The sequence below is a fragment of the Stenella coeruleoalba genome (assembly GCF_951394435.1).
Source record: "Stenella coeruleoalba genome assembly, chromosome: 10".
Lineage (NCBI taxonomy): Eukaryota > Metazoa > Chordata > Mammalia > Artiodactyla > Delphinidae > Stenella > Stenella coeruleoalba.
In genome coordinates this window covers 100,159,516-100,184,945 of record NC_137156.1, presented here as the reverse complement: position 1 = coordinate 100,184,945, position 25,430 = coordinate 100,159,516, and the positions used below count along the sequence as shown (strand labels likewise).

Here is a 25,430-nt window from a genome sequence, read left to right as displayed (position 1 = left end):
ATTCAGGCAAAACCTGACAAAGTAACCCTGACTTTGGGAATTTCACTCTTGGGATGTATGGAAAAAAACAGGCCAAGAGGGGAAAAATAAAAGAAAAAATGTTCAGAGTGATATTACTTAGAATCATAATAAAAAAACAAAAAAACATAATTGGCAACATAGGGAAATAGCAAAGCAGACCATGATATATTTATATAAAATAACACTAAAGTTCCTTTTTAAAAATGCCAAGTATGGAAATCTCAACACATGGACCAGTTACACTTAAAAAAAAAAATTTAAAAAAAAACAAAGTATAAGTCAAAAGGAATTCAGAATAAGGTCAATAGAATACAGTGGTTTCCTTTTTACCAGTAAAGTTACCAATGTTTTTAAAGTGAAGGAGAATGAAAATCTGGAGCAAGTCTCTGGGTCCTGAGGCCAGAGTCAAACTGTCCTTCGGCCACCCACCCGCTTCTCACACGGGAGCTGCTGCCTACCCATCATGCTTCTAACATTTTCCGAGGGGATATATCTGACGCAATGGATTTATTGTTTGCTTAGGATGGGATCTGCCTATCTTATGCTGAACAATTTCCAGAAGTAGAAACCCCTTCACCTGGTGAGGACCAGCCAATAAAAACAACTACGATTTGTAGCCTTCTACCCACACAAACCCTGCTCCAGGGTACAGATCACTCCCCAAACCTGAACATGCTATTCTATTTCCAAAGGTGGAACTGGCTCAGCCTAAGAACTAAGACTATGAACTGACCAAGAAGACAAACAGTGAAACGTGCTCTTCAACAAAACATGTAGCTTTGAAATGAACAGCTTGGTGCTTCTCAGAGTTGGGCAACCACGCTATGCAGATGACAGTTACATGGTGACAAAAAGGCCACTTTCAATGTTTTGCCAGGCAAACCTGGCGCTCTGCTCCACCACGGACACGAGGCCTAATGCGTCATCTGAACGCTCTGCAGCCAGATGTAGCCTGTTCTCAGGACTGTTCTGGGTGTGAGGTTAGGAGCCCCCTTGACAAGAGAAGGCCAAGGAAAGCAAGAGTGCTGTTCAAAAAGGCAACAGAAGGATTCTGCTCACTCACTTCGGTCTCTAAGTACCAATGTCCTCTTTTCACGTTTCCCGGGCTCGTGTAAGTTAGTTTTCACGATTGATGCAGTGAGGTCGGAAGGAGGGTGAGGACTGTGGAAACCCAGGGAGGGCACCCCGTGGGGAACAGTGCCCATGGCCCCAGCAGCTGCAGCAGAGGGCCTCGTGTGATCGTACCTGAACAAAACACACAGCAGATGCATTACGGACACACCACATGCACATGCCTCCCGCATTCCCCAGACCTGGAACATCCCTCCTTCTGCTCCATCTGTAGATGGGGACAATGAGACAATCGTTCCCTGTATTTTAACTGATAAAAGTCTTATCAATTAGTAAGAATTACCTGGCAATTCAGAGTGAGTAGTACACTGCTATCACCTCCACTTAAGTGTCCTGTGGGACTTGGGTGGGACAGATGCACTGCCCAGACCACACACAGAGAGCCCGACGGTTCTAGAGATGCTGACTGACTGGCTTCTCCTGGACTGTCTCTTGGGGGCGACCACTGGCAGGGGGAGGGCTGAGTGGGCCAACTTCCCACATCCCAGGCAGCACAGAGGAAGGACTGAAGGGAGCTCTGCAGCCCAGGAAAGCAGATCAGCCCTTCACTACAACAGCACAGGAACAGGTTTTGGAATTTTCTCCTGTCTAGAAGTTACAAAACTTGCCTACAGATGTTAGTAAAAAAGGATGATTCTACATGCTCATAAATGTTCACTGCACTCATAGCAAAAAACTGGAAGCCCCTTAAGTATCTAATACAGGGATAGTTAATAAAATGATGGTACGTCAACATTATGAAGAATTATAAAATTACAGGTAAGACATAAAGTAGCAGCGCTGGAAGGAGCTTATGACATGTTAAAAAAAGGCAAGATAGAAAATCTTATGTATACTCTGAGGGCAAATTTATAACTATAGACTCATAAGAATAGACATGAAAAGTGACTCTGAAAAATTAAAATTTTTATGGTACTAAATTTGAGGTTTCAAAATTATTTTTGTAACATTACTTTTAAACTAAAGTTTTCCCATCATCAAGACCCAGGATTTAAATCCGTGAAGGTAGTGAACTCAGTGTAACAGCTGGCGATAGAAGCGGGTGCTTGCCTGCAACGAGTTCCGTAGGCGCAACAGCCCTTCTGGTAGTATTTGCAGATGGTAGATGGCTTGCTGTTTGCCAAGTCATGTGAGAACAGGCACTGGTTTCCTTCCCGACACACACCATGCATAAAATACCTGATGAGACAAGCAGAGGCATAAAACTTTTGTTGTTGTTGCGGTATGCGGGCCTCTCACTGTTGTGGCCTCTCCTGTTGTGGAGCACAGGCTCCGGACACGGAGGCTCAGCGGCCATGGCTCACGGGCCCAGCCGCTCTGCGGCATGTGGGATCTTCCCGGACTGGGGCACGAACCCGTGTCCCCTGCATCGGCAGGCGGATTCTCAACCACTGCACCACCAGGGAAGCCCAAGACAGTGATTTTAGATTCACCACATCTATTTCAATGACAGCTTTTCTGGAAGAAAAATGATCCCATGCATTTGTCTTAAGATATATCCTCTTGATTTAAGATAGGCCACATACGTAAAATGTGAGCCTCATGATTGAGAAAATGCACACTGAAAGACTGCTCTGTTCTCATGGATTTTAAAGGGTATGGCTGTAAAGGAGTCAGAGACCTGGGCTCAAGATCTAGCTGTGCCACATGTAAGCAAGTCACAAAACCAACTTCCCTGGGCCTTCCTACCTTTACCTATAAAACAAAAATTACACTGCCTACTCTACTATAAACTGTGGTGAGGCTCAAAAAAGATAGTGGAGCACCAGGAGACACATATAAGAATGTTCCACTAAGTTGTCCAATTCTGGCCCTGAAAGAACAACTGGGAGGCATTCTAGTTCTGTCCAGCCAGAGCAGAGAGGCCTGGCTGAATACTCAGAGGAAACTGTAGAGGGACATGCCTTGGCATTAAGGGTAAACAAGTCCCCAAATAAAGAGATTTTAGACCTGCCCTAATAAACATTTTCTTTTTTTTTTTTTTAAAAAACAAGCTTCAAAACGATCTAGCTGATAGCAAATAACTTACTGTCAACTAAAACAAACTTTAACATTCTTTGAAGGAAGACCAAAAAATCCAAATGCTCAAAAATACTCACAATGTTTGGCATCCAATCAAAAATTACTAGACATACCAAAAAGCAGGAAAATGTGACCCATAGCCAGGAGAAAAATTAGTCAATTAACAGGAATGACAGATGATGGACTCAGCAGACAAGGACTTTAAAACCAGCTATGACAGGCTATCATCAAAAAATCCACGAACAATAAATGCTTGAGAGGGTGTGGAGAGAAGGGAACCCTCTTGCACTGTAGGTAGGAATGTAAATTTGTGCAGCCACTAATGGAGAACAGCATGGAGGTTCCTTAAAAAACTAAAAACAGAGCTACCATATGACCCTGCAATCCCACTCCTGGGCATATATCTGGAGAAAAACATGGTCCGAAAGGATACATGCACCCCAGTGTTCATTGCAGCACTGTTTACAATAGCCAAGGCACGGAAGCGACCTGAATGTTCATCAACAGAGGAATGGATTAAGAAGATGTGGTACATATATACAATGGAACATTACTCAGCCATAAAAAAGAATGAAATAATGCCATTTGCAGCAACATGGATGGACCTAGAGATTGTCACAATGAGTGAAGTAAAGTCAGACAGGGAAAGAGAAATATCACATGATATGGCTTATATGTGGAATCTAAAAAGAAATGATACAAATGAACGTATTTACAAAACAAAACAACTCACAGACTTAGAGAACGAACTTATGGTTACCAGGGGGGAAGGGTGGAGGGAAGGAATAGTTAGGGAGTTTGGGACTGACATATACACACTGCTATATTTAAAAAGGATAACGGGGGCTTCCCTGGTGGCGCAGTGGTCGAGAGTCCGCCTGCCGATGCAGGGGACACGGGTTCGTGCCCCGGTCCGGGAAGATCCCACATACCGTGGAGCGGCTGCGCACGTGAGCCATGGCTGCTGAGCCTGCGCGTCCGGAGCCTGTGCTCCGCAACCGGAGAGGCCACAACAGTGAGAGGCCCGCATACCGCAAAAAAAAAAAAAAAAAAAAAAAAGAAAAAGAAAAAGCTTGTCAATAGAATCACACATGCACGGTCAATTAACTTTTGATAAACGTGTCAAGGTAATTCAACAAATGATGCTGGACCCAGTATCTATATGGAAAAACAAAAAACCTCAAACATTACATGTCTGCTGATGTTACCCAATATGAATGAAATATACAACATAACCTGCCATGTATCCTAGTCAAAAACATTTAACTTGAATCCAACAAAACTTCAGATCTAACTTCTAGTTTATAGGAAATACAGGGGATTGGGAACAAGCTAGAAGACCTCATGAGGAAGCAACCAGATAAATACAAAAGAAGAGGCAGCAGGTGGGCCAGATCTCTTTACCAACGAAGCGTCATGGAAAAAAATAAGGGGAGGGGGCCTGGGTCTGGAAAATGATTTGGTGGTTTCTTAAAAACTTAAACATAAATTTACCATATGACTCAACAATTCCAGTCCTAGGTGTTTACCCAAGAGAAATGAAAACATATGTTCACACAAATACGTGTATAATACATGAATGTTCATAGCAACATTATTCATAATAGTCAAAAAGTGAAAACTGACAATTCCATCAACTGGTGAACGGATAAACAAAATGTAATATATCCATACAACGGGATATTATTTGGCAATAAAAAGGAAGGAATAATGATACATGCTACAAGGATGAGATGCAAACACACTACAGTAAGTGAAATAAGTCAGACACAAAAGACCACATGTTGTATGAATCCATTTATAAGTAGTGTTAAAAAAGGGGCAAATCTATAGGAACAGAATGGTCCTTATAAAGATTATACAGCCTATATAGGCTACGTATAGACACAGTCCCTACATATGGTATGTAAATTATACTTCAATAAAGCTGTTAAAAGAAGAAAATTTTAAAAGGAGGAAACTGCACTAGATTAGTAGACAGAATATAAGGTATGTAATAACCAATGCAATATTTGGCCCTGGATTATATTCTGGTTTGGACAAACCAGCTGTAAGAAACATTTGTGGGACAAATGGGGAAATCTGAGTACGGACTAGGTATCAGGTAATTTATTGACATGGAAAGTTGAAGATAATTAACTGAGAAAAGCATATTAGATAACAGAATATACAGTAAAATGGTGTAACCGCTATGTAAAACAGTAAAACGGTTCCTCAAAAAATTAAAAATAGAATTACCACATGATTGAGCAATTCCACTCTTGGGTATATACACAGAAGAACTGAAAGCAAGAATTCAAGTATTTGTACACCCCTGTTCAGAGCGCATTATTCACAGTAGCCAAAAGGTGAAAACAATCCAAGTGTCCATCAGAAGATGAATGGATAAACAAAATGTGGTCTACAGATACAATGGAATATTACTCAGCCTTAAAAAGGAAGGAAAGTCTGACTTGTGCTACAACAGGGATGAACCTTGAAGATGTTATGCCAACTGACGGAAGCCTGACACAGAAAGACAGCACTGTGTGATTCCACTTATGAGAGGTGCTTAGAATAGTCAAATTCACAGAGAGAGGGAGGAGAATGGGTGTTGTTGGGTTGGGGGAGGCAGAATGAGGAGTTAGTGTTTAAAGGGGACACAGTTTTAGGTTGGGAAGATGAAAAGAGCTCTGGAGGTGGATGGTGGTGATGGCTGCACAACAGTGTGAATGTCCTTACTACTCCTGAACTGAACACTTAAAAATGGTTAACAGGGTACATTTATGTTATGCACATTTTACCACAATTAAAAAATTTTAAAACAGCACATAGAGTATGCTCTCATTTTGGTAAACACTAACTACACACATGCACACATCTGCATTTTAACAATGTGAAAAGACAGACAATAGCCTTTTTTTTTTTTTTTTTTTGCGGTACGCGGGCCTCCCACTGTTGTGGCCTCTCCCATCGCGGAGCACAGGCTCGGGACGCGCAGGCTCAGCGGCCATGGCTCATGGGCCCAGCCTCTCCGCGGCATGTGGGATCTTCCCGGACCGGGGACCTGCATTGGCAGGCGGACTCTCAACCACTGCGCCACCAGGGAAGCCCGACAATAGCCTTTTTACGAGTGGCAATCCTTGAGGGTAAGGCATATGGTGTTTTTTTTTTTTTTTAACACCTTTATTGGAGTATAAATGCTTTACAATGGTGTGTTAGTTTCTGCTTTTTAACAAAGTGAATAAGTTATACATATACATATATCCCCATATCCCCTCCCTCTTGCGTCTCCCTCCCACCCTCCCTATCCCACCCCTTTAGGTGGTCACAAACTACCGAGCTGATCTCCCTGTGCTATGCGGCTGCTTCCCACTAGCTATCTATTTTACATTGGTAGTGTATATATGTCCACGCCACTCTCTCACTTTGTCCCAGCTTACCCTTCCCCCATGGTATTTTCTTATTTTTGTTGATCTGTACTTTCTAGTATTTCTACCATGAACATATACTGCTTTTGTAATAGTAAATGGTTGCTTTAGTTTTAAAAGATTATGAAGGGCTTCCCTGGTGGCGCAGTGGTTAAGAATCCGCCTGCCAATGCAGGGGACACCGGTTCGAGCCCTGGTCCGGGAAGATCACACATGCCACGGAGCAACTAAGCCCGTGTGCCACAAGTACTGAGCCCGCAAGCCACCTACTGAAGCCTGCGTGCCTATAGCCCGTGCTCCGCAACGAGAAGCCACCGCAGTGAGAAGCCCGTGCACTGCAACGAAGGGTAGCCCCCTCTCGCTGCAACTAGAGAAAAGCCCGCGCATAGCAACAAAGACCCAACGCAGCCAAAAATAAATAAATTTATTAAAAAAAAATTACGATAAGTATCGAATGCTGGAGAGAGTATGGTTTAAAAAAAACCACATAAATGCTCAGTACAATACCTATCTCACAGTGGGTACCCCCAAAGTTCAGCTCTTATTAGTTTAGTAAAAATACGCTGCCGATTAAGCTGACAGTTAGTTACAAGAGGGACCTGGGCCTTATCACAATGCACGCAGCGGGCTGAGGAGTCACAGTCCATGGACCGAGGCAGAGAGAAGGGGGAGCTGGCCCAGGGGGCGCCTAGCCAAGCACTCTACAGAATGCCCGGGTGCCGATGGGCGGGAGGAGTATGTGCCAGAAACACACAGAAAGGCAGGGAAGCGAGGCCCCACGAGGGTGCGGCAGGCCTGCTGAGACAGATGGAGGATCAGGCCTGACTGGGGCAGCTGGAATAGTGATGAGTGCGCCTCCCAATAAGGGACAAGGGGCCCAAGTCAAGCCCTGAGACACACTAAACCCCCTTCCTAGGCCTCTTGCAGAAAGGCCACTGGAGCTGTAGGGCGAAGACAGACTGGAGAGGCTGGAAGTGTAGGTGAGAGGAGCCCGTCAGGAGGTTGCTCTGTAAAGGGGCTTTATCTGTGAACCCATGTTTTAACTTAAAAAATATACTATGGAAAGTCTCAAACATACACAAAAGCAGACAGTGGCAGGGTAACTCCCAAGATGTTTCCACACCAGCTTTCACCTTATCAACTCCCAAGCACTCTGGTTTCACTCATTTCTCCCCTCTCCCGTATGGCTGTGACAGTTTATCTTTTTAGCAAGGGATAACACATACCTTTTGAATGAAGACTTCGGGGCAAGGAGGGCCCTCCCTCCCTCTGAACAAGTATGTTATCAGAAATCCATGAAATGAGGAAAAATACAACAGCTCCAACAAGCAGTACCATCAGTACTCTGTCTAGCACTTTTACTTCTTTATCTCACTTAATCCTGATACTACTCTGAGGAATATTAGCTCTATACCCATGATGCAGACAGGAAAGCTGAGGCTCAGAGAGGTGTGATGACTTAGAGAAGATCTAATTGCTGAGTAGGGGACCCCAGCTCTGGTCTTCCCAAGACAGCCCTGACCTTTTCCCACCAAAACTGATTTTCCTGGCAGTCTGCCTCTGTCCATACCGTGGCCCCTTTCTGCAACACTGTACCCCATCTTTCACTGTACTTAACTGTGATAACCCACCTTCCTTCATGACCAGCACGAGTCCTGGCTGGACCAAGAAACCTTCCCACCGCTCCAGCCCACAGTGTGCTTTCTTGGCAGCTCCATGGTACAGTGCTTCCCAACCTGGGGCCCCTGACCCAAGAGAGCTGGGGCTCTTGAACACATGGTTGGGAACATCCGGTTAACACCACACACAAAAATAAACTCGAAATGGATTAAAGACGTAAATTTAAGACTGGAAACCATAAAACTCCTAGAGGAAAACATAGGCTGAACACTCTTTGACATCAATCGTAGCAATATTTTTTTGGATCTGTCCCCTAAAGCAAAGGAAATAAAATAAAAAATAAACAAACTAAACATAAAAGCTTCTGCACAGCAAAGGAAACCATCGACAAAATGAAAAGACAACCTACTGAAGGGGAGAAAATATTTGCAAATGATTTGGTAAGGGGTTAATATCCGAAATATATAAACAGCTCATACAACTCAACATCAAAAAAACCAAACCACCTGATTAAAAAAGATGGGCAAAAAACCTGAATAGACATTTTTCCAAAGAGGACATGCAGCTGGCCAACATGCACATGAAAAGATGCTCAACATCAGTAATCATCAGGGAAATGCAAACCAAAACCACAGTGAGAGATCACTTCACACCTGTCAGAATAGCTATCATAAAAAAGAACACAAATAACAAACGCTGGTGAGGGTGTGGAGAAAAGGGACCCCTCCTACACTGTTGGTGGGAATGTAGAATGGTGCAGCCACTGTGGAAAACAGTACATACGTTTCCCAACTAACTAAAAAGAACCACCATGTGACCCAGCAATTCCACTCCTGGGTATATAAAAAAACCTCCAAAACACTAATTTGAAAAGATACATGCAAAACACTAATCTGAAAAGATGCACGCACCCCAATGTTCACAGCAATATTATTTACAATTTCCAAGATGTGGAAGCAACCTAAATGTCCATCAACAGAGGAATGGATAAAGAAGATGTGGTATACGTATATACAACGGACTACTACTCAGCCAGTAAAAAGAATGAAATCTTGCCATCTGGAGCAACATAGATGAACCTGGAAGGCATTATGTGAAATAAGTCTGACAAATACTGTATGTTATCACTTATATGTGGAATCTAAAAAATATAACAAACTAGTGAATGTAACAAAAAAGAAGCCGACTCACAGATACAGAGAACAAACCAGTGGTTACCAGTAGGAAAAGGGAAGGGGGGAGGGGCAATATAGGGGTAGGGGGTTAAGTAGAACAAACTATTAGGTATAAAATGAGCTACAAGGATATACTGTATGACATGGGGAATATAGCCAATATTCTATAAGAAATATAAATGGAGTATAATCTTTAACAACTATGAATCACTATATTGTACACCTGTAACTTACATAATATTGTACATCAAGTATACATCAAGGGGGGGAAAAAGCCTGGGAATAACTTGAGGAAGACGCAGCTGGAACATCACCAAATGCGACTGAACACAGAAAGCCTAAACCTAACCAATTATGTGGTTGTGCCTGGAACTGGAGAACTACTGACAACGTTCAAACGTTGGGAAAGGGAGTGGACTCTAAGGAAGGTCAGAAGGCCCGGACTGTCCTTCCCAGAGAAAGGGTACCAGAGAACACAGGTGGCAATTCACGCTGTACCTCGGCCCTACAATGGGCCTGGGAGGCTGCTGAGCTGGAGGCCCTTCCATCCCTCCTTGCTCCCTAAGCACACTTCTAATTTTCTCCACCTGTCTATCTCCCCAAAAGCAGAAGTGCTGACCAGGCCCACCTGACAATTTCTTTTCTCCCGGGAAATGTTAAAAGGGTATTCTACTTTGTATGTCAGTGTCTACTGAGTCTGGGTAGCATGAGCCATCTCTAAATACACCAACAGAATCAAATTTCTGAGCCTACAAAGATGACTGGACCTGTGATGTAAGTGACCATACTAAGGTGGCATCCTATAGGGTCTTTTCTAGATGGTCAGTTATGCTTTTCCCAGGCAACACCCACTGGGAGTCTTCCACTAAATCAGAGATTGTGTAGTAACTTGCTATAAGGCTGCTGTAGATTTACTTAAAAAGAAAGAAAAAAGGCTCAGAATCTGGCAAACGAAGGGTATTCTTGTTAGAAACTTAAAAAAAAAGGCCTATATGAAAAGAATCTTGTCACAACACTGATTTAAAAAGTATGCAGCAGAGTTAATAGAGCAGGTCTGAGCCTGCTTACGAGGCAAGGCCCTGCTTATAGCACCTGGGACTTGGCTGGTAAACAGTTCCCTACACTGATATAAACTGTCCCTAAGTGATCAAAGTGGCTCACTGTGCCTACACTGTGTACAATGTGGTTTACGCTGAACATCTGCTTTCCTTCTGGGAGCCTGGTTTGGGTACATGCTGGGCAGAGGGTGACCGTCCAGGGCACTGGATCTCTAGTGGGCTTCCCTGGGCACATGTTGCTGCTGCATTTCTGCTGCGGGAGGAAGAGTGTGCTGTGACCCTTTATGGGAGGAAGTGAGGGCAGGAAGCCTGCACATGGGCTCCTCCAGATGCCGCCTGAGTCCTTCTCCCTTGTGATCCATCTGTGACTCCTTACTACTCACTGTGATAAATCTTAGCCTTGAGTACGACTATGCGCTAGTCCCATGGGTCATTCTAGCCAATCACTAGCTGCAGGGGTGGTCTTGGGATCCTGGACACGAAAGTTTATGACGCTTGTAAGCAGTCTGGTAATAATTCTTGAGAAATGCTACTCAATACTGTGACATTGTTCCAATCATCCTCAAGTATGGTAATCTTTGAAGGTATAAAAGTAAAAAAATAAAAAAAATAAAATCAGTGCCAAGAGCCAAATCCGATGATCAGGATTAGTAAACTCACAAAGAGTGGAAGAGAACAGGTTCACACTGGTTACATAAACAGGTTCACAAAAGAGAGATCTAACAAATACTTCATTTAATAATTTCTTTTGGAGAACTAGACAAGATTTCCTGGAAGAATCAGGGTAAGAGACTACCACAGCTTCTCTACCAGATACCACCTGTTAACCAGGCATGCAAGAGGAAGTCCTATTCAGAAAACTTGCCTTCCAAACTGCACTATCTTTCCCATCAAAAATCCAAAATATTTAACCACCACCTAAAGCTTCTAGTTTTGTCACTTATAAGCTGGTGACTTCATGCAAGCCATTTTACTTCTGTAAGTCACTGAGCTGAAATCTTAACAGGTTCAAAAATAACTTCTAGGCCACCATCACTGCCTTCAACAAAGGTGGGTGTGAAACAAGTGTTATAAGAGGTAGAGCCAGCCAGCCCTATTTTTGTAGCATATGTCACCATTTCCACTCCCCAGTGACAAACACAAAACTTCCCTGAGCGCATCCTGCCTGTCCTTCGGGGCACCTCTGTCATCCGCTTATAGCGATTCCTCAGCATCTAGGTTATACTAAACTGAATCCAGGCCCTTTTCATGTTACACCCTGTAATAAATTTCCAACTGCTCACCCTTCCCTATGGCCAAACCATCCCTTATATCTTCCTAGAGAGAAGACTGAGACAGGAGCTGGGGAGGAGTGTGGGCTGTTGCTAGTATGAGGGGGGAAGTGCATGGCTGGAGACTCAGAGCAGGGAGATTCTTTCTAGGGGACACTCCAAAGTCATCTGTTATCCTGGGTGACCCCAAAGACCGTTTCTGATGGTGTGGCTATTATATGCTGCAAAGGATATGAGGTTCACTACTGGCCACAGAACCGCCAGCAGCTCTCGCTGTGCCTGACGGCTGAACCAAACAGAATCAATCTGGTTTCTTGCAGGTCTTTCAACGGTACCTGCCTCTAGCAACACTTTTGCAAACCGTTTCCAGGTATATGGGTAATTTGCATTCTCAGTGTCACCTTCCTTTCTGTTTTCGCACATAATTTCACAGACTTAAATTCTATGGCCGTACCGCTTGTGACAAAAGGTCCATCAAGGGGACACAGCTAATGCGAGGCACGGTAGTAGGCTTGAAATAACTGATAAGAGGTGGGGATGAAATAAAGTACAGTGTAGTGGGTAAAGGAAGACTCTGAGGTCAGAGAGCTTCCCGTGACCTTGAGCAAATTAATTAAATCTCCAGACCTTTTCCCCATCTGTAATATGATATAGCTGTACTTCACAGACTGCATGTCAGTGCTTAGCCTAACACACCAGAAATGCTCTTAGGATGGTTAGTCGTTGTTATCTAATCTCTTAACCAACGCTGCTGGTTAGGCATTACTATCCCAATTTTACAGATAAAGAGACTGTGATACCAGAATCAGAATCCAGAACTGCCCAAGTCTGGAGCTCAAGCTTCTCCTACCACTCACTGGCCACAAGATGCCCCATATTTTGTGACTTTCAGTGAGTCAAAAGCTCTAGGCCCGACTCTCAGGAAACTGTAATTCTAGGTTTTGTACTACTGATTATAAAACAAAGGGACCTCTATCACACTGAGGAGGAGGACAAACAAACTGGTTACCAAGCAATAATAAAGGCCTGCACCAGGGCTTTGAAAACAGACTGGAAGACTTAGGGAGATGGTTTGGAAAAAGAATCAGCAAAAAAGGATCCCCAGATTGAAATTCTGGATAGAGTCGAATGTCAAGAAATCAGGGGAGCTGACTGATAGCACAACTGTGTGAGGGGCCATTCTTGCATTCCAGGCAATAAATATGCAGTGTCTTTGTCATTAAGTCTCGGAATCCTAACATTTCACATCCATCTCTCTGAGAGAAATAATTCGTATTAGAATGGAAGCAAAACAAACTCCCTGTCCAGCTGACATTCAGAATAAGCAAGTATATCACACCCCACAGCAAGGAAAACAAACCAAAAACAGTTTGCACCCTGACATAAACCAAAAACAGCAGACCACTCAGTTTAGATCTGGTCCCCCAAATAAATCATACCTGGATCATTTCATGTAAGTTACCAATGTGTGGAGATATGACTTCAGTGAATAAGATAATCAAGTGAGAAAAGCTTTCCCATCGCGAGCACACTAACGTAAACCTGGTACGCTTGGTAATATGGTCGTTTTTCCTGTTTAAATATGTGTTCTGTTTTTTATTTGGCGAGGCAGCCCTTGTGAGGCCCAACTCCTTCACATCTCTTTGCAAGTAACCTTTATTTTCCTTATGGTTTTGGCTGAGTTTTCCTTTCATATGACCATATTAAAAGCTTTGAAAATTCCTGTAGTAAAGAAACTTTAATTTAGCATTTCCGAAACTTATCTGGGAGCCATAGGGTCTACAAGAGCATAAATTCTGATGCCACATATCTGCCACCTGGAAGCTGAATAACCTTGGCAAGTCACTTCAATGTCAAGGCTTGGTTTTATGATCTGTGGAATGGTGCATGTTGCTGGATTACATGTGACACGGCTGTAAAGAACCTCAAAGAGCACCCAGCACACTGCAAACCCCTGCAACGAACAACAGTTAGTACTTAAACAGAATTGATTCCTTCCCAACGTTCCAACCCACTCTAGTTTCTCTGCACCAAATTCCTGCAGGACACCCCTATTTGGGAAAAACAGAATTAAAGCTTTTAGGTCAGGCCATCTCCTAGTATAGAAGGAGAAAACCCAAGATGATCCTGATTTACATTTTTGCTCCTGCAGTTAGATGTGAATTAGGGGCAAGGTTCAAGCCTGAGCACAAGGTTTCCTTATCTGTAAAATTAGATTACCACACAGAGTTGAGGTTCAATTACAAAGCATCATATAAACGTGCACCATTATGTGGCCGCATCTTAGGAGCAGTAACCAAAATTTGCTATACAGTCCACAATGACTAAGAATATTGCTCCAACAGGGGGAACTTTATACAAATAAAAATAAACATACACAAAGGTCTTCACAAAAGACCTTCTATTACAAATAACCTAGTAAAATTCTTTTCTATAGACACTTACGTGCAAGTTTCTGACAACTGCTAAATATACGTCACCTAGGCCTTGCATAAACTGACTGAACAGTTAATGTAGACTAATGCTAACAGGAAACTTTTTACATTACACTGTCTCAACTATTCATACTAATGAAAAAAAGTAACAACACAGATGATAATTAAATAAACTGCTCATTACACAATCAAACCATACAACTGTGGGCTGGTTTTTTCCCCCCCTAATCAATGTTTCCCACACAGACTTAAACCAATTATGAAAAGAAAAATTGTACTTTCCAGGTCCAATAAGACTAGGATCCCAGTACCTTCAAGCCACACGCTTAGCAAGGAATGAGGGTGTTACTCATCAAGTTATTTGTATTTAACAGGAGCAGTGCAGCCACCTGGCTTTGAATTTTCTACAACCAGCCACCCATTAATGTTGTATTTCTCCACGGAAATGGGTCTCTTAGTAAGATGAGAATCTCAACCTCCGTTAGCCTGAGATTCCTGCAATGCAAAATAGGAATGACGTCTGCCTAGTACTGAAGACTGGTGACGAGTATAAATGACTTGGGAATATGCGGGGCAATGAACAAACTTCCAGTAAATGCTATTTTCCACACAGCAATTCTTAACTCGCTAACTCTGCAAGTTTACGCTGCATCGGAATTCTCCAAACTCTTAGGAAACCAAGGCCGCTTTCGGGGCCCCAGCTTCTTTGAGGCCCTCACCAACGATTAACAGCCTACACCTGCGTGGTATCTCCATCTGTAAACCACCTCCTGGTGCCCCTTTACGCAACTCCAAATCACCTTTTCCAGCTAAACCCTCCTGGCCCGGCCCCCAGGACCCCACCAGCAGTCCTTCCTTCCAGCCGCCCGCGCTGGCTTCGTCCAGATGTCGCCACGAGGCTCGGCCACGCACCGCCGGGTCCCAGGCTCCTGCCGCCGGGCCCCAGGCTTCGGCCGCCGCGCCCGCCTCGCCTGCGGAAGCCGGACCCCGAACCGGGAGCCACTTTCCACGACCCCGCTCCGGCTTGTTTCCCTGACGCAGGACTGGGTCGCACCCGGGGAAGGACCTGCGGGGCCTCGCACTGACCTGCAAGTGACCTGCTTGGTGCTCATGGCGGTCGCGTGGAAGAGCCGCCGTCCCGCCGCGGCCTCTCGCTCTCGTCGCCGCCTAGGCCTCGGCCCTGCCCATCCCGCGCGGCCGCGTCACGCCGGCGCACGCCGTCGTCCCCGTGCGGCACTTTTGTAGCGCCGGCAGCAAACCTCGCTGCCGTCACAATTGGTTCCGCCCCAGGGGTGAGGCTGGGTCGACCCCCAATCTCGGGCACTCCTAATCCGGCATTTTCAAACCTCCTGGGCGGGTCCTGGCTAGCCTCCCAGTCCTGCGGGTTTTATCCCGGGTGCCGACTATTAGTTCCTATGGGTCTGCCCCTTTCTCCAACTGCATTTCTTAGCGGCTTCTCACGGCCTAGAATTACCGCACCCCTCCCGAGGCCAAGTTCCCGCCTCTCCGCTGCGCACCTTAATCCCAAATACTCCTACCCACCCAAACCTTCCCTAGGCCCCTTTCTCAAACCCGGCCTCAGCTGTTCCCGCCAAGCCTCGCCTCCCACTTAAGGAATTCCTTAGCCCTCTCCTGGGCAAAATCCAAAGATTTTGCTCTTCTTCAAAATCTCCATTCCCACCCCAAGTTTTAGACCTCATTTTCTTTCCTGGCATTCCTCAACTGTTCATCTTCCGTTTCCTCTGGTGGAAACCCCAAAAGACATTCGTGACACTTTCCTCTGGTTGACTACATCCTGCAGATCCTGCTTCCACACCCGTCTCCAAAGCGTCCCTCTTCTCTCCATTTCCACCGTTATGGTTCCTGTCTAAGCAAGTGGCACTCCTTGCCTGGGCCCATGCACTGGCCTCTTAACTGGTCTTCTGGCTTCTGCTCCTGCCCTTTTCTAGTCTGTCACACAAAACCTGTTTTTAAAAAAATAATAATTAATTTTACCTTATTTATTTTTGGCTGCGTTGGGTCTTTGTTGCTGCACGCGGGCTTGCTCTAGTTGCGGCGAGCGGGGGCTACTCTTCGTTGCGGTGCGTGGGCTTCCCATTGCTGTGGCTTCTCTTGTTGTGGAGCACAGGCTCTAGAGCGCAGGCTCAGTAGTTGTAGCGCACGGCTTAGCTGCCCCGGGGCATGTGGGATCTTCCCGGACGAGGGCTCAAATCGGTGTCCCCTTCATTGGAAGGCGGATTCTTAACCACTGCGCCACCAGGGAAGCCCACAAAACCTGTTTTTAAAACATAAATTGGATCATGTCATTCACCTCTATTAACCTCTCAGTAGTTTCCCATTGCTTTTTTCAAAATTTCTTTTTTAAATTGTAAAAACTTGAGATAATAGCAAACTACAGGGAAGTGCACAAAATACATATATACATATGTGAATTTTTACGTATGTATACGCTCATGAAACCAGTAACTAGATCAATATAAAGAACTTTATCAACACTCCAGAGGGCTCCTTTATGCCACTGCCCAGTCAATACCTCCCAATTGTTCAATTCTTTGAACAACTGTTTCAATTTTTCTTGACTTTCATATAAATGAAATAATTCAGTATGTACTCTCTTGTCTTTCTTCTTTTGACCAACATTCCGTGAGATCTACCCATGTTGTTATACACAGCTGTATGTTGTTTTTACTTTGCTGTAAAAATATTGTCTTCTGATGAATGAGCATGGTATATACCTCCAATTACTTAGACCTTTTGAAATTTCTCTCAGAAACTTAGGAAGAATATTGGAAAATTTGTAGTTTTCAGTGTACAAGTCTTCAACAACTTTTATTAGATTTATTCCCAGGTACCTAGATGAGTTTTTTTGATACTGTTTTAAATGATAGTTTTTAAAATGTCCTACTTGTTTGTTGCTTGCTCCATACTACACTCATGTATTAATTTAAATTGTTTGTTTTGTATTCTCTACACACACAATCATGCCATCAACAAATAATGACAGTTTCACTTTATTTTCAACCTTCATATCCTTTATTTCTTTTTCTTATTGCACTATTGAAAATCTCAGTGCAAGTGTAAATAGAAGTGGTAATAGTGGACACCTTGTCTTGTTCTTGAGTTCACGGAAAGTATTTAATATTTCATCATTAATTAAAATGTTAGCCCTAGAGTTTTTGAAACTATCCATTATCAATTTAAGGCAGTTTCTTTATCATTCTAGTTTTCTTAGAGTTTTTAATCATGAATATGTCTTGTTTTTTAAATCAAATCTGTTTTCCCCCCCATCTATTAAGAAAACCATCTATTGAGAAAACCATGTCTTATCCTTTATTCGGTTAATGTGTTGAACTATATTGATTGATTTTTGAATGTTAAACCAACCTCAGATTCCTTGGCTATACCCCCACTTGGCCATGATATATTATTCTTTCTATAAATCATCAGATTCTATTTGTTAATATTGTGTTTAGGAGTTTTGCATCCTTATTCATAAGACATATTGGTATGTAGTGTTCCTTTTTTGTAATGTCCATGTCAAGTTTTGTACCTGAGATGTGCTGGCCTCATAAAGTGAGTTTGGAAGTCTTCCCTCTTTTCTATTCCTTGGAAAAGTCTGTAATATAGCTATTAATTTTTTCCTTAAATATTTGAAAGAACATACCACTGAAGCCATCTCAGCCTGCACATAACGTCATAAGATTTTTTATTAAAGGTTTAATTCTGTATTACATATAGGGCTATTCAGATTTTATCTTCTATCAGGTTTGGGAAGCTTTTTTCCCCCCAAGTAAATTAGTCCATTTCATCTAAATTATGAAACATGGAGTTGTTAATAATATGTTCTTTAAAAAAATGATCTGTAATGGTGTCTCCTTTCATTACTGATATTAATAATTGGTGTTTTATCTCTTTTTAAAATCCATTTTACTAGAAATTTATCAATGTTTTTAATCTTTTCAATGGACAAGATTTTGGCTTTATTCATTTTCTCTATTGTACATGTTTTTTTCTATTTCAGTGATTTCTGCTCATATCTTTACTATTTTCTTTTTCTATGTTCTTTGAATTCACAATGCTATTGTTTCTGGCTTCCTGAGATGGAAATTTAGATCACCAGTTTTCAAATGTTCTCCTTTGTTAACTATTTAAAGCTATAATTTTCCCTCTAAGCACATTTTAATTGTGTTCCACAAGTTTTTATGTCATATTTTCCTTATCCTTCAGTTCAAATATTTTCTAATTTCCATTCTTTGATGCGTATGTTATTTAGAAGTGTTCTGCTTAATTTCCAAACAACTGAGGACTTTCTAGTTATCTTTTCCTTACTGATTTCTAGTGTAATCCCATTGTGGAATTGTCTATTCTCCTTTTGGTTTGGTCAACATCTGATTTATATATTTTGAAGCTGTGTTTTAGGTTCAGACAAATTTAAGATTGCTTTAGCTTTTTTTTGTTTCAACACATCACTAAGAAATGTCCTTCTTTGTGCTTAGTTGCACATGTTAATTAGGGCAGTGTTATATCAGTGAAAGAATGTGTTAGAATGTGTCCAGAAATTCTTTTAATTTAAAAGTGTACTTTGTCTGATATTAATATAATCATATCGGCTTTCTTTCAGATAGTCTTTGTATGGTATATCTTTTTCCATCCTTTTATTTTCAACTTACCTGGTATTTTTACATCTAAACTGTATCTCTTATAAATGGCATATAGTTGATTAATTTTAAAATCCTGATAATCTTTGTTTTGAATTGGATTATTTAGACCATTTACATTAAATGCAATACAGTTGGATTTAAATTTACCATCTTGCTATTAATTTTCCATTCATATAATGTTATTTATTCTCCTTTCTTGTATTCCTTTGGATTAAGTATTTTCATTTATTCCATATTTTTCTTTATTGATTATACACTTTTTTTTTTTGCGGTACGCAGGCCTCTCACTGTTCCGGCCTATCCCGTTGCGGAGCACAGGCTCCGGACGCGCAAGCTCAGCGGCCATGGCTCACAGGCCCAGCCGCTCCGCGGCATGTGGGATCTTCCCGGACCGGGGCACGAACCCGTGTCCCCTGCATCGACAGGCGGACTCTCAACCACTGTGCCACCAGGGAAGCCCTGATTATACACTTCTAATTATCATTTAAAAATTATTCTTTTTTAAAATTATTTATTTATTTTTGGCTGTGTTGGGTCTTCGTTTCTGTGCGTGGGCTTTCTCTAGTTGCGGCAACCAGGGGCCACTCTTCATCGCGGTGTGTGGGCCTCTCACTACCGTGGCCTCTCTTGTTGCGGAGCACAGGCTCCAGACGTGCAGGCTCAGTAGTTGTGGCGCACGGGCTTAGTTGCTCCACGGCATGTGGGATCTTCCCAGACCAGGGCTCGAACCCGTGTCCCCTGCATTGGCAGGCAGATTCTCAACCACTACGCCACCAGGGAAGCCCCTAAAAATTATTCTTTTAACGATTACCCTAGAGATTACAATATGCGTCTGTGAATTTACTAAAGTACTAGTGCCTTAAATTAGTACTAGTACCACTTCCTCAACAATGCAAAAAACCTATGATAACTCCATTAACTCTCCTATCCCATTTTGTACTATTGTTATCATATATTTTACTTCTGCATATGTTTAAACCCAACAACATATTGTAATGAACGTTGTTTTAAAATGTGGTATTCTTCATTTCTTTCAACCATTCCATGTTTCCATCTAGGATCATTTTTATTCAGCCAGAAGAACTCTTTTAGTACTTCTTATACTGAAGATCTTCCAACTATTAATTTTCTCAGCCTTTATTATATGAGGAAGTATTTGCTCCCATTTTAAAACATGCCTTTTATTTTAGAATAGTCTTAGATTTGCAGAAAAGTTGTGAAGATAGTAGAGACGTCCCATACACTCCACATCCAGTTTCTCCTATTATTAACAGCTTGTATCAATATGGCAATGTATGTTGAAACACTAATATGTTATTATAAACCAAAGCCCATACTTTATTCGGATTTCATTAGTTTATACCTTTTTCTGTCCCGGGATCCCATCCAGGACACCACATTGCATCTAGTCATCCTGTCTCCTTTGGCTTCTCTTGGGATGGCAGTTTCTGAGAATCTCTTAATTTTTGATGATCATGACAGCTCTGCGAAGTTCTGGTGAGGTATTTTGCAGAATATCCCTCAACTGGGATTTATCTCATGTTTTCCTCATGATTAGACTGGGATTATGGGTTTCAGGGGTGAGGGAAGAACTTGGAGCTGAAGTGCCATTCTCTTCATGTCATGTTTGGATCAGACACACAAACTACTGAAACTGGCTCAAGAAGTAGAAAATATGAACAGACCTCTAACGAGAGACTAAATTAGTCATCAAAAAACTTCCCACAAAGAAAATCCCCAAACCAATGGCTTCACTGGTGAATTCTATTAAACATTCAAAGAAGAATTAACACTAATCCTTTACAGATTCTTACAAAAAACAGAAGAGGAAATACTTCCCATTCTATGAGGCCAGTACTACACCTTGATACAAAAACCAGACAAATACATCACAAGAAAACTATAGACCAATATACTTTATAAATATAAAAACCCTCAACAAAATACTAGCCAATGGAATGCAGCAGCATATAAAAAGGATTATACACCATGACCATGTGAGATTTATCCCAGGAGTGCAAGATTCGTTGAACATATGTAAATCAATCAATGTAACTCACCACATAAATAGAAAACAAAAATATGGTCATTTCAATAGAAATGGAAAAAACATTTGACAAAATCCAACACCCTTTCATAACAAAAACACTCAAAAAAACTAGGAAGAGAAAGGAACTTCCTTAACTTGATAAGATCATCTACCAAAACCCCACAGTTAACATCAGACTCAATGGTGAAAGACTAGAACTTTTCCCTCTAAAATGAGGCACAAGATAAGGATGTTTACTCTTAACACTTCTTTTCAACATTATACTGGAATTTCTAGCCAGGGCACTTAGACAAGAAAAAGAAATAAAAGTTATTCAGATTGGAAAAGAAAAAGTAAAACTATCTTTACTTGCAAATGATATGACCCTGTATAAAACTCTTAGAAGAAAGCGTAATCATAAATTTTCATGACATTGGATTAGGCAATGGATTCTTAAATAGGACACCAAAAGCATAAGAAACAGAAGAAAAAATGGATACATTTGACTTAATCAAATTTTAAAAAATTTCTGCTTCAAATAACACCATCAAGAAAGTGAAAAGACAGTATTTAGAATATATATAGTATATCCAGAATATATAAAGAAACAAAAAATACAAAAAAAGACAAAGATATATAAAGAACACAAACTCAACAATAGAAAAAATAACCCAATTAAAAAATGGGCAAAGCATTTGAATAGATATTTCTCCAAAGAAGAAATACAAATGGCCAACAGGCACATGAAAAGACGCTCAGCATCATCAGTCATTAAGGAAGTGCAAGTCAAAACCACAATGAGATACCAATTCGAAACCACTAGGAAGGTTAAAACAAGAAATATAGACAATAACAAGTGTTGGTGATGTGGAGAAATTGGAACTCTCTTAAATTGCTGGTGGGAATGGAAAATGATGCAGCCACTTTGAAAAGAAGTTTGGCAGTTGCTCAAAATGTTAAATACAGAGTTACTATGTGACCCAGAAATTCCACTCCTGGGTATATAATCAAGAGAATTGATAACGTATGTCCACACAAAATCTTGTACAGTAATATGAAACTTGTTTATAGCAGTGTTATTCATAGTAGCCCCAAAATGGAAACAATCCAAATGTCCATCAGCTGATGAAAGGATATACAAAACGTCGTACCTCTGTACAACGGTATATTATTCAGCCATAAAAAAGGAATGAACAACCAATACATGCTACAACATGGATGAACTTTGAAAACATTATGCCAAGTGAAAGAAGCCAGATACAAAAGACCCCATATTGTATAATTCCACTTATATGAAATGTCCAGAATAGACAAATCCATTGACAGGAAGCAGACCAGTGGTCGCCAGGGGTTAGTGGGAGGGAAGAATGGGGAGTGACTGCTAACAGGTACAAGGTTTCTTTTTTGGAGTGATAAAAATGTTCTGAACTTAGATTAGGTAAAAACCACAGAACTGTACACTTTAAATGGGTGATTTTTATATGTAAATTTTGTTTCAATTTTTTAAAAAAAGTAAGGCATATTGTAGATAGAAAAAGGGATCCAACATACAGAGAATAGAATTTCATGAAGAAGAAAATCAAAACAGAATTGGGAGATTGGATTGACATATATACACTAATATATATAGAACAGACAACTAATGAGAACCTGCTATATAGCACAGGGAACTCTACTTCATTTTGCTGTACAGTAGAAACTAACACACATTTTAAAACAACTATACTCCCCCCCACAAAAAGAAAACCAAAACCAAAAAAAGGAAACAGAACAAATCCTCAAAATTATAATTTATGAACAATTTCCTGAAATAAAAAAGATACAAAACTGTATATTCAAAGAGCACACCACAGAATATAACAAAAAGGAAGCAGACTCACAGATACAAAGAACAAACCAGTGGTTACCAGTGGGGAGAGGGAAGCAGGGAGGGGCAATATAGGGATAGGGGGTTAAGAGGAACAAACTATTAGGTATAAAATAAGCTACAAGACTATATTGTACAACATGGGAATATAGCCAATATTTTATAATAATTATAAATAGACTATAACTTTTAAAAAAATAAAGTTTTATAAGTTCAAAAACTACACAGAACATACCACAAGCCTGAATAAATCAACCTAAAAAAACAACATCAAGACGTATAATAAAATTACTGATCTTTAAAAAAAAAAAAGAAATATCCTTTGGGCATATTGGCAAAAAAGAACACGACTTACAGGAGAAAGAAAATTGTTTTGTCATCAGACTTTTGACAGCAGTGCTTTATACCAGAAGAAAATGGAATAACATATTAAAGAAAATGCGAGCCAAGGATTTTATATCCAGCAAAACCGACCTAAAGAACAGAGATGAGTTATCGACATACTAGAACTCAGAGAGGGAATTCCCTGGTGGTGCAGCGGTTAAGAATCCACGTGCCAGTGCAGGAGACACGGGTTCGAGCCCTGGTCCAGGAAGAACCCACATACCACGGAACAACTGAGCCCGTGAGCCACAACTACTGAAGCCTGCGTGCCTAGAGCCTGTGCTCCGCAACAAGAGAAGCCACCGCAATGAGAAGCCTGCGCACGGCAACGAAGAGTAGCCCCCACTTGCCACAGCTAGAGAAAACCCACGCGCAGCAACAAAGACCCAACACAGCCAAAAATAAATAAATAAATTTATTAAAAAAAAAAAAAAGAACTCAGAAACTAGTCTTCCTATGAGCCCTTCCTGAGGAATCTTCTAGGAATGAACTTCATAATTATTAGAGAGTGAGGAAAGGACTGATAGTGAGCATGAAAAGATATTTGTGTGTAAAACTAAGCCTTAGCGAGGGGAGAGGTTATTGTTTACAATGGCAGATGCTTTGACAGTGAAGAAATAGGATAACCATTTAAATACATGAGAGGAAGATGGGGAGAGTATGTGCAAAAATTAAAAAAACCCTCTAATCATAATTAGAGGTGGTGGTATTACTACTGCTACTCTGAGATTGTGTAAGGTGGGATAAAGCATCCCCTGTATCCTTGAGACCAAGGTTTTCAGTGTGGAGGAAAAGAGATACAAATGTAATATAGAAGAGATTAAGTAAAAACACTAGTCCTGAAGTTGAATTGGAAACAGCATGTAATCCTTATGTGTATGCATGCATGCATGTGTGTGTGCACCTTTTTTTACCCTGCTCTGTTCACTGAAAAGATCAAGAAACGATTTAAAAAAAAGAATGCTAGCATATTAAAAATGTTTATTAAGGCATGGCTCCTCTGTTTCTTTTCATAGGACTAAAAATACCTCTTGGTATTGGTGTCATGAAGATGAATATATTCTCAGTTGAAAGTAACTTGCGTCACACAAACAATCGAACAGTAGCGGTGGTTTATATTAATAATGAACAATCTCAGATCCTTGTCACCTGAGCTGCGTGTCTAGCTATAACCTGTCTGCCTTCGCTGTAACAAGAGAAAGTTGGTTGAAATGATTTCTAAGGTCTTTTTTTATTGCTGTGAGTCTGATCATCATTCCATATTATTACACTGAATACGTGCTTTTCTGCACTTCAGCATACTGTGCCTTATTTAAATGCACATTAGGAAACACTTTTCTGAAGCGCCTTTACCTGCCATGACACCTTCTCTGTGGGTCTTCCCTCTACGATCGCTTTTCTCTGGAACCACAGGCATCAGGAGGCGATTGGCTAAGGAAAGCGTGTTGCCACCAAACTTTGGATTCCTCTGCAGGCATCTGAAAGGCTGAGCTGGACCTATACAACTGATAGTGTGAAAAAGTTTCCAAGATGAGAGAAAACCACAAATTTCAAAACAGTATACAGTAAAACAACATTGGGGTTTGAAGAAAGTATGTGGAAATATTCACTTATTTTACCTTGCAGTTTTCTCCCGGGAGTACAATACGGTGGGTGGAAAAATGCTATGAGAAATGGGGGGGCATTACCTTTCTTTCCACATATCCTTATGCAGGTGCTTAAAATTATTTTAAAACTGAAGAATCATAAAGTGCATATAGTAAAACGTACAGCTTGATGTATTTTCACAAACTGAATATTCTCGTATAATCAACACCTAGATAATGAATCAGCACAACCCCAGACCCCAGGTCCCCCTCATGCCCTCTTCCAGTCAGCACCCACCACCTCGGGTAACCACTATCCCTATCCCTGTGCTGTTAATTTTTTATGAGCATGAGTCCTTCTACAATATAAAATATCAAAAGAAAAACAGCCTCAAAGTAAGGATTCCATTTATTTATCCAAAACCCAAACAATATAACCTATTCTAGAAAACCAAAAGTAAATGTGGGTCACTAACTCCAAGAAGCTCACAGACAAATTAAATAACAGCGCTGGTGGAAACAAATACAGTGCTGCCAGCGCAAGGGAACGCTGGGGGAAGCTGAGGAAGGTTTCACAGAAAGGTAGGGCTTTGGAGAATGAGGAAGAGCTGGCTATCGACTGTTGCAAAACGTACAAAGGCTAGAAAGAAACGTTGTGAGCACAAATGAAGCTGGCTCTTTAAGACACCTGTTCATGGGGAGGCCTGGTTACAGGTTAACCCTAGCTGTTTTGGCTTCTGAAGCCACCAGTCAGAATGAC

At 41.4% G+C, this 25,430-nt stretch overlaps 1 protein-coding gene across 3 annotated transcripts in view; it reads right to left on the bottom strand.

The window, feature by feature from the left end:
* The window catches only part of MKRN2 (makorin ring finger protein 2), a 28,227-nt gene extending 11,862 nt beyond the window's left edge, over positions 1-16,365 (bottom strand). The window contains exons 1-3 of one of the 3 annotated variants that reach the window (XM_079933502.1): positions 16,139-16,365; positions 2,203-2,331; positions 1,085-1,266 (exon numbers count right to left, since the gene is read on the bottom strand). In XM_079933502.1, coding sequence (XP_079789628.1) covers positions 1,085-1,266; positions 2,203-2,324 — 304 coding nt within the window. In that variant the 5' untranslated portion in view covers positions 2,325-2,331; positions 16,139-16,365. Of the gene's footprint in view, positions 1-1,084; positions 1,267-2,202; positions 2,332-14,943; positions 14,973-15,229; positions 15,328-16,138 lie in introns of those variants that run through there. The other 2 variants (XM_079933501.1, XM_079933503.1) reach the window with 2 other exon arrangements.
* Positions 16,366-25,430: the final 9,065 nt, after the last annotated feature.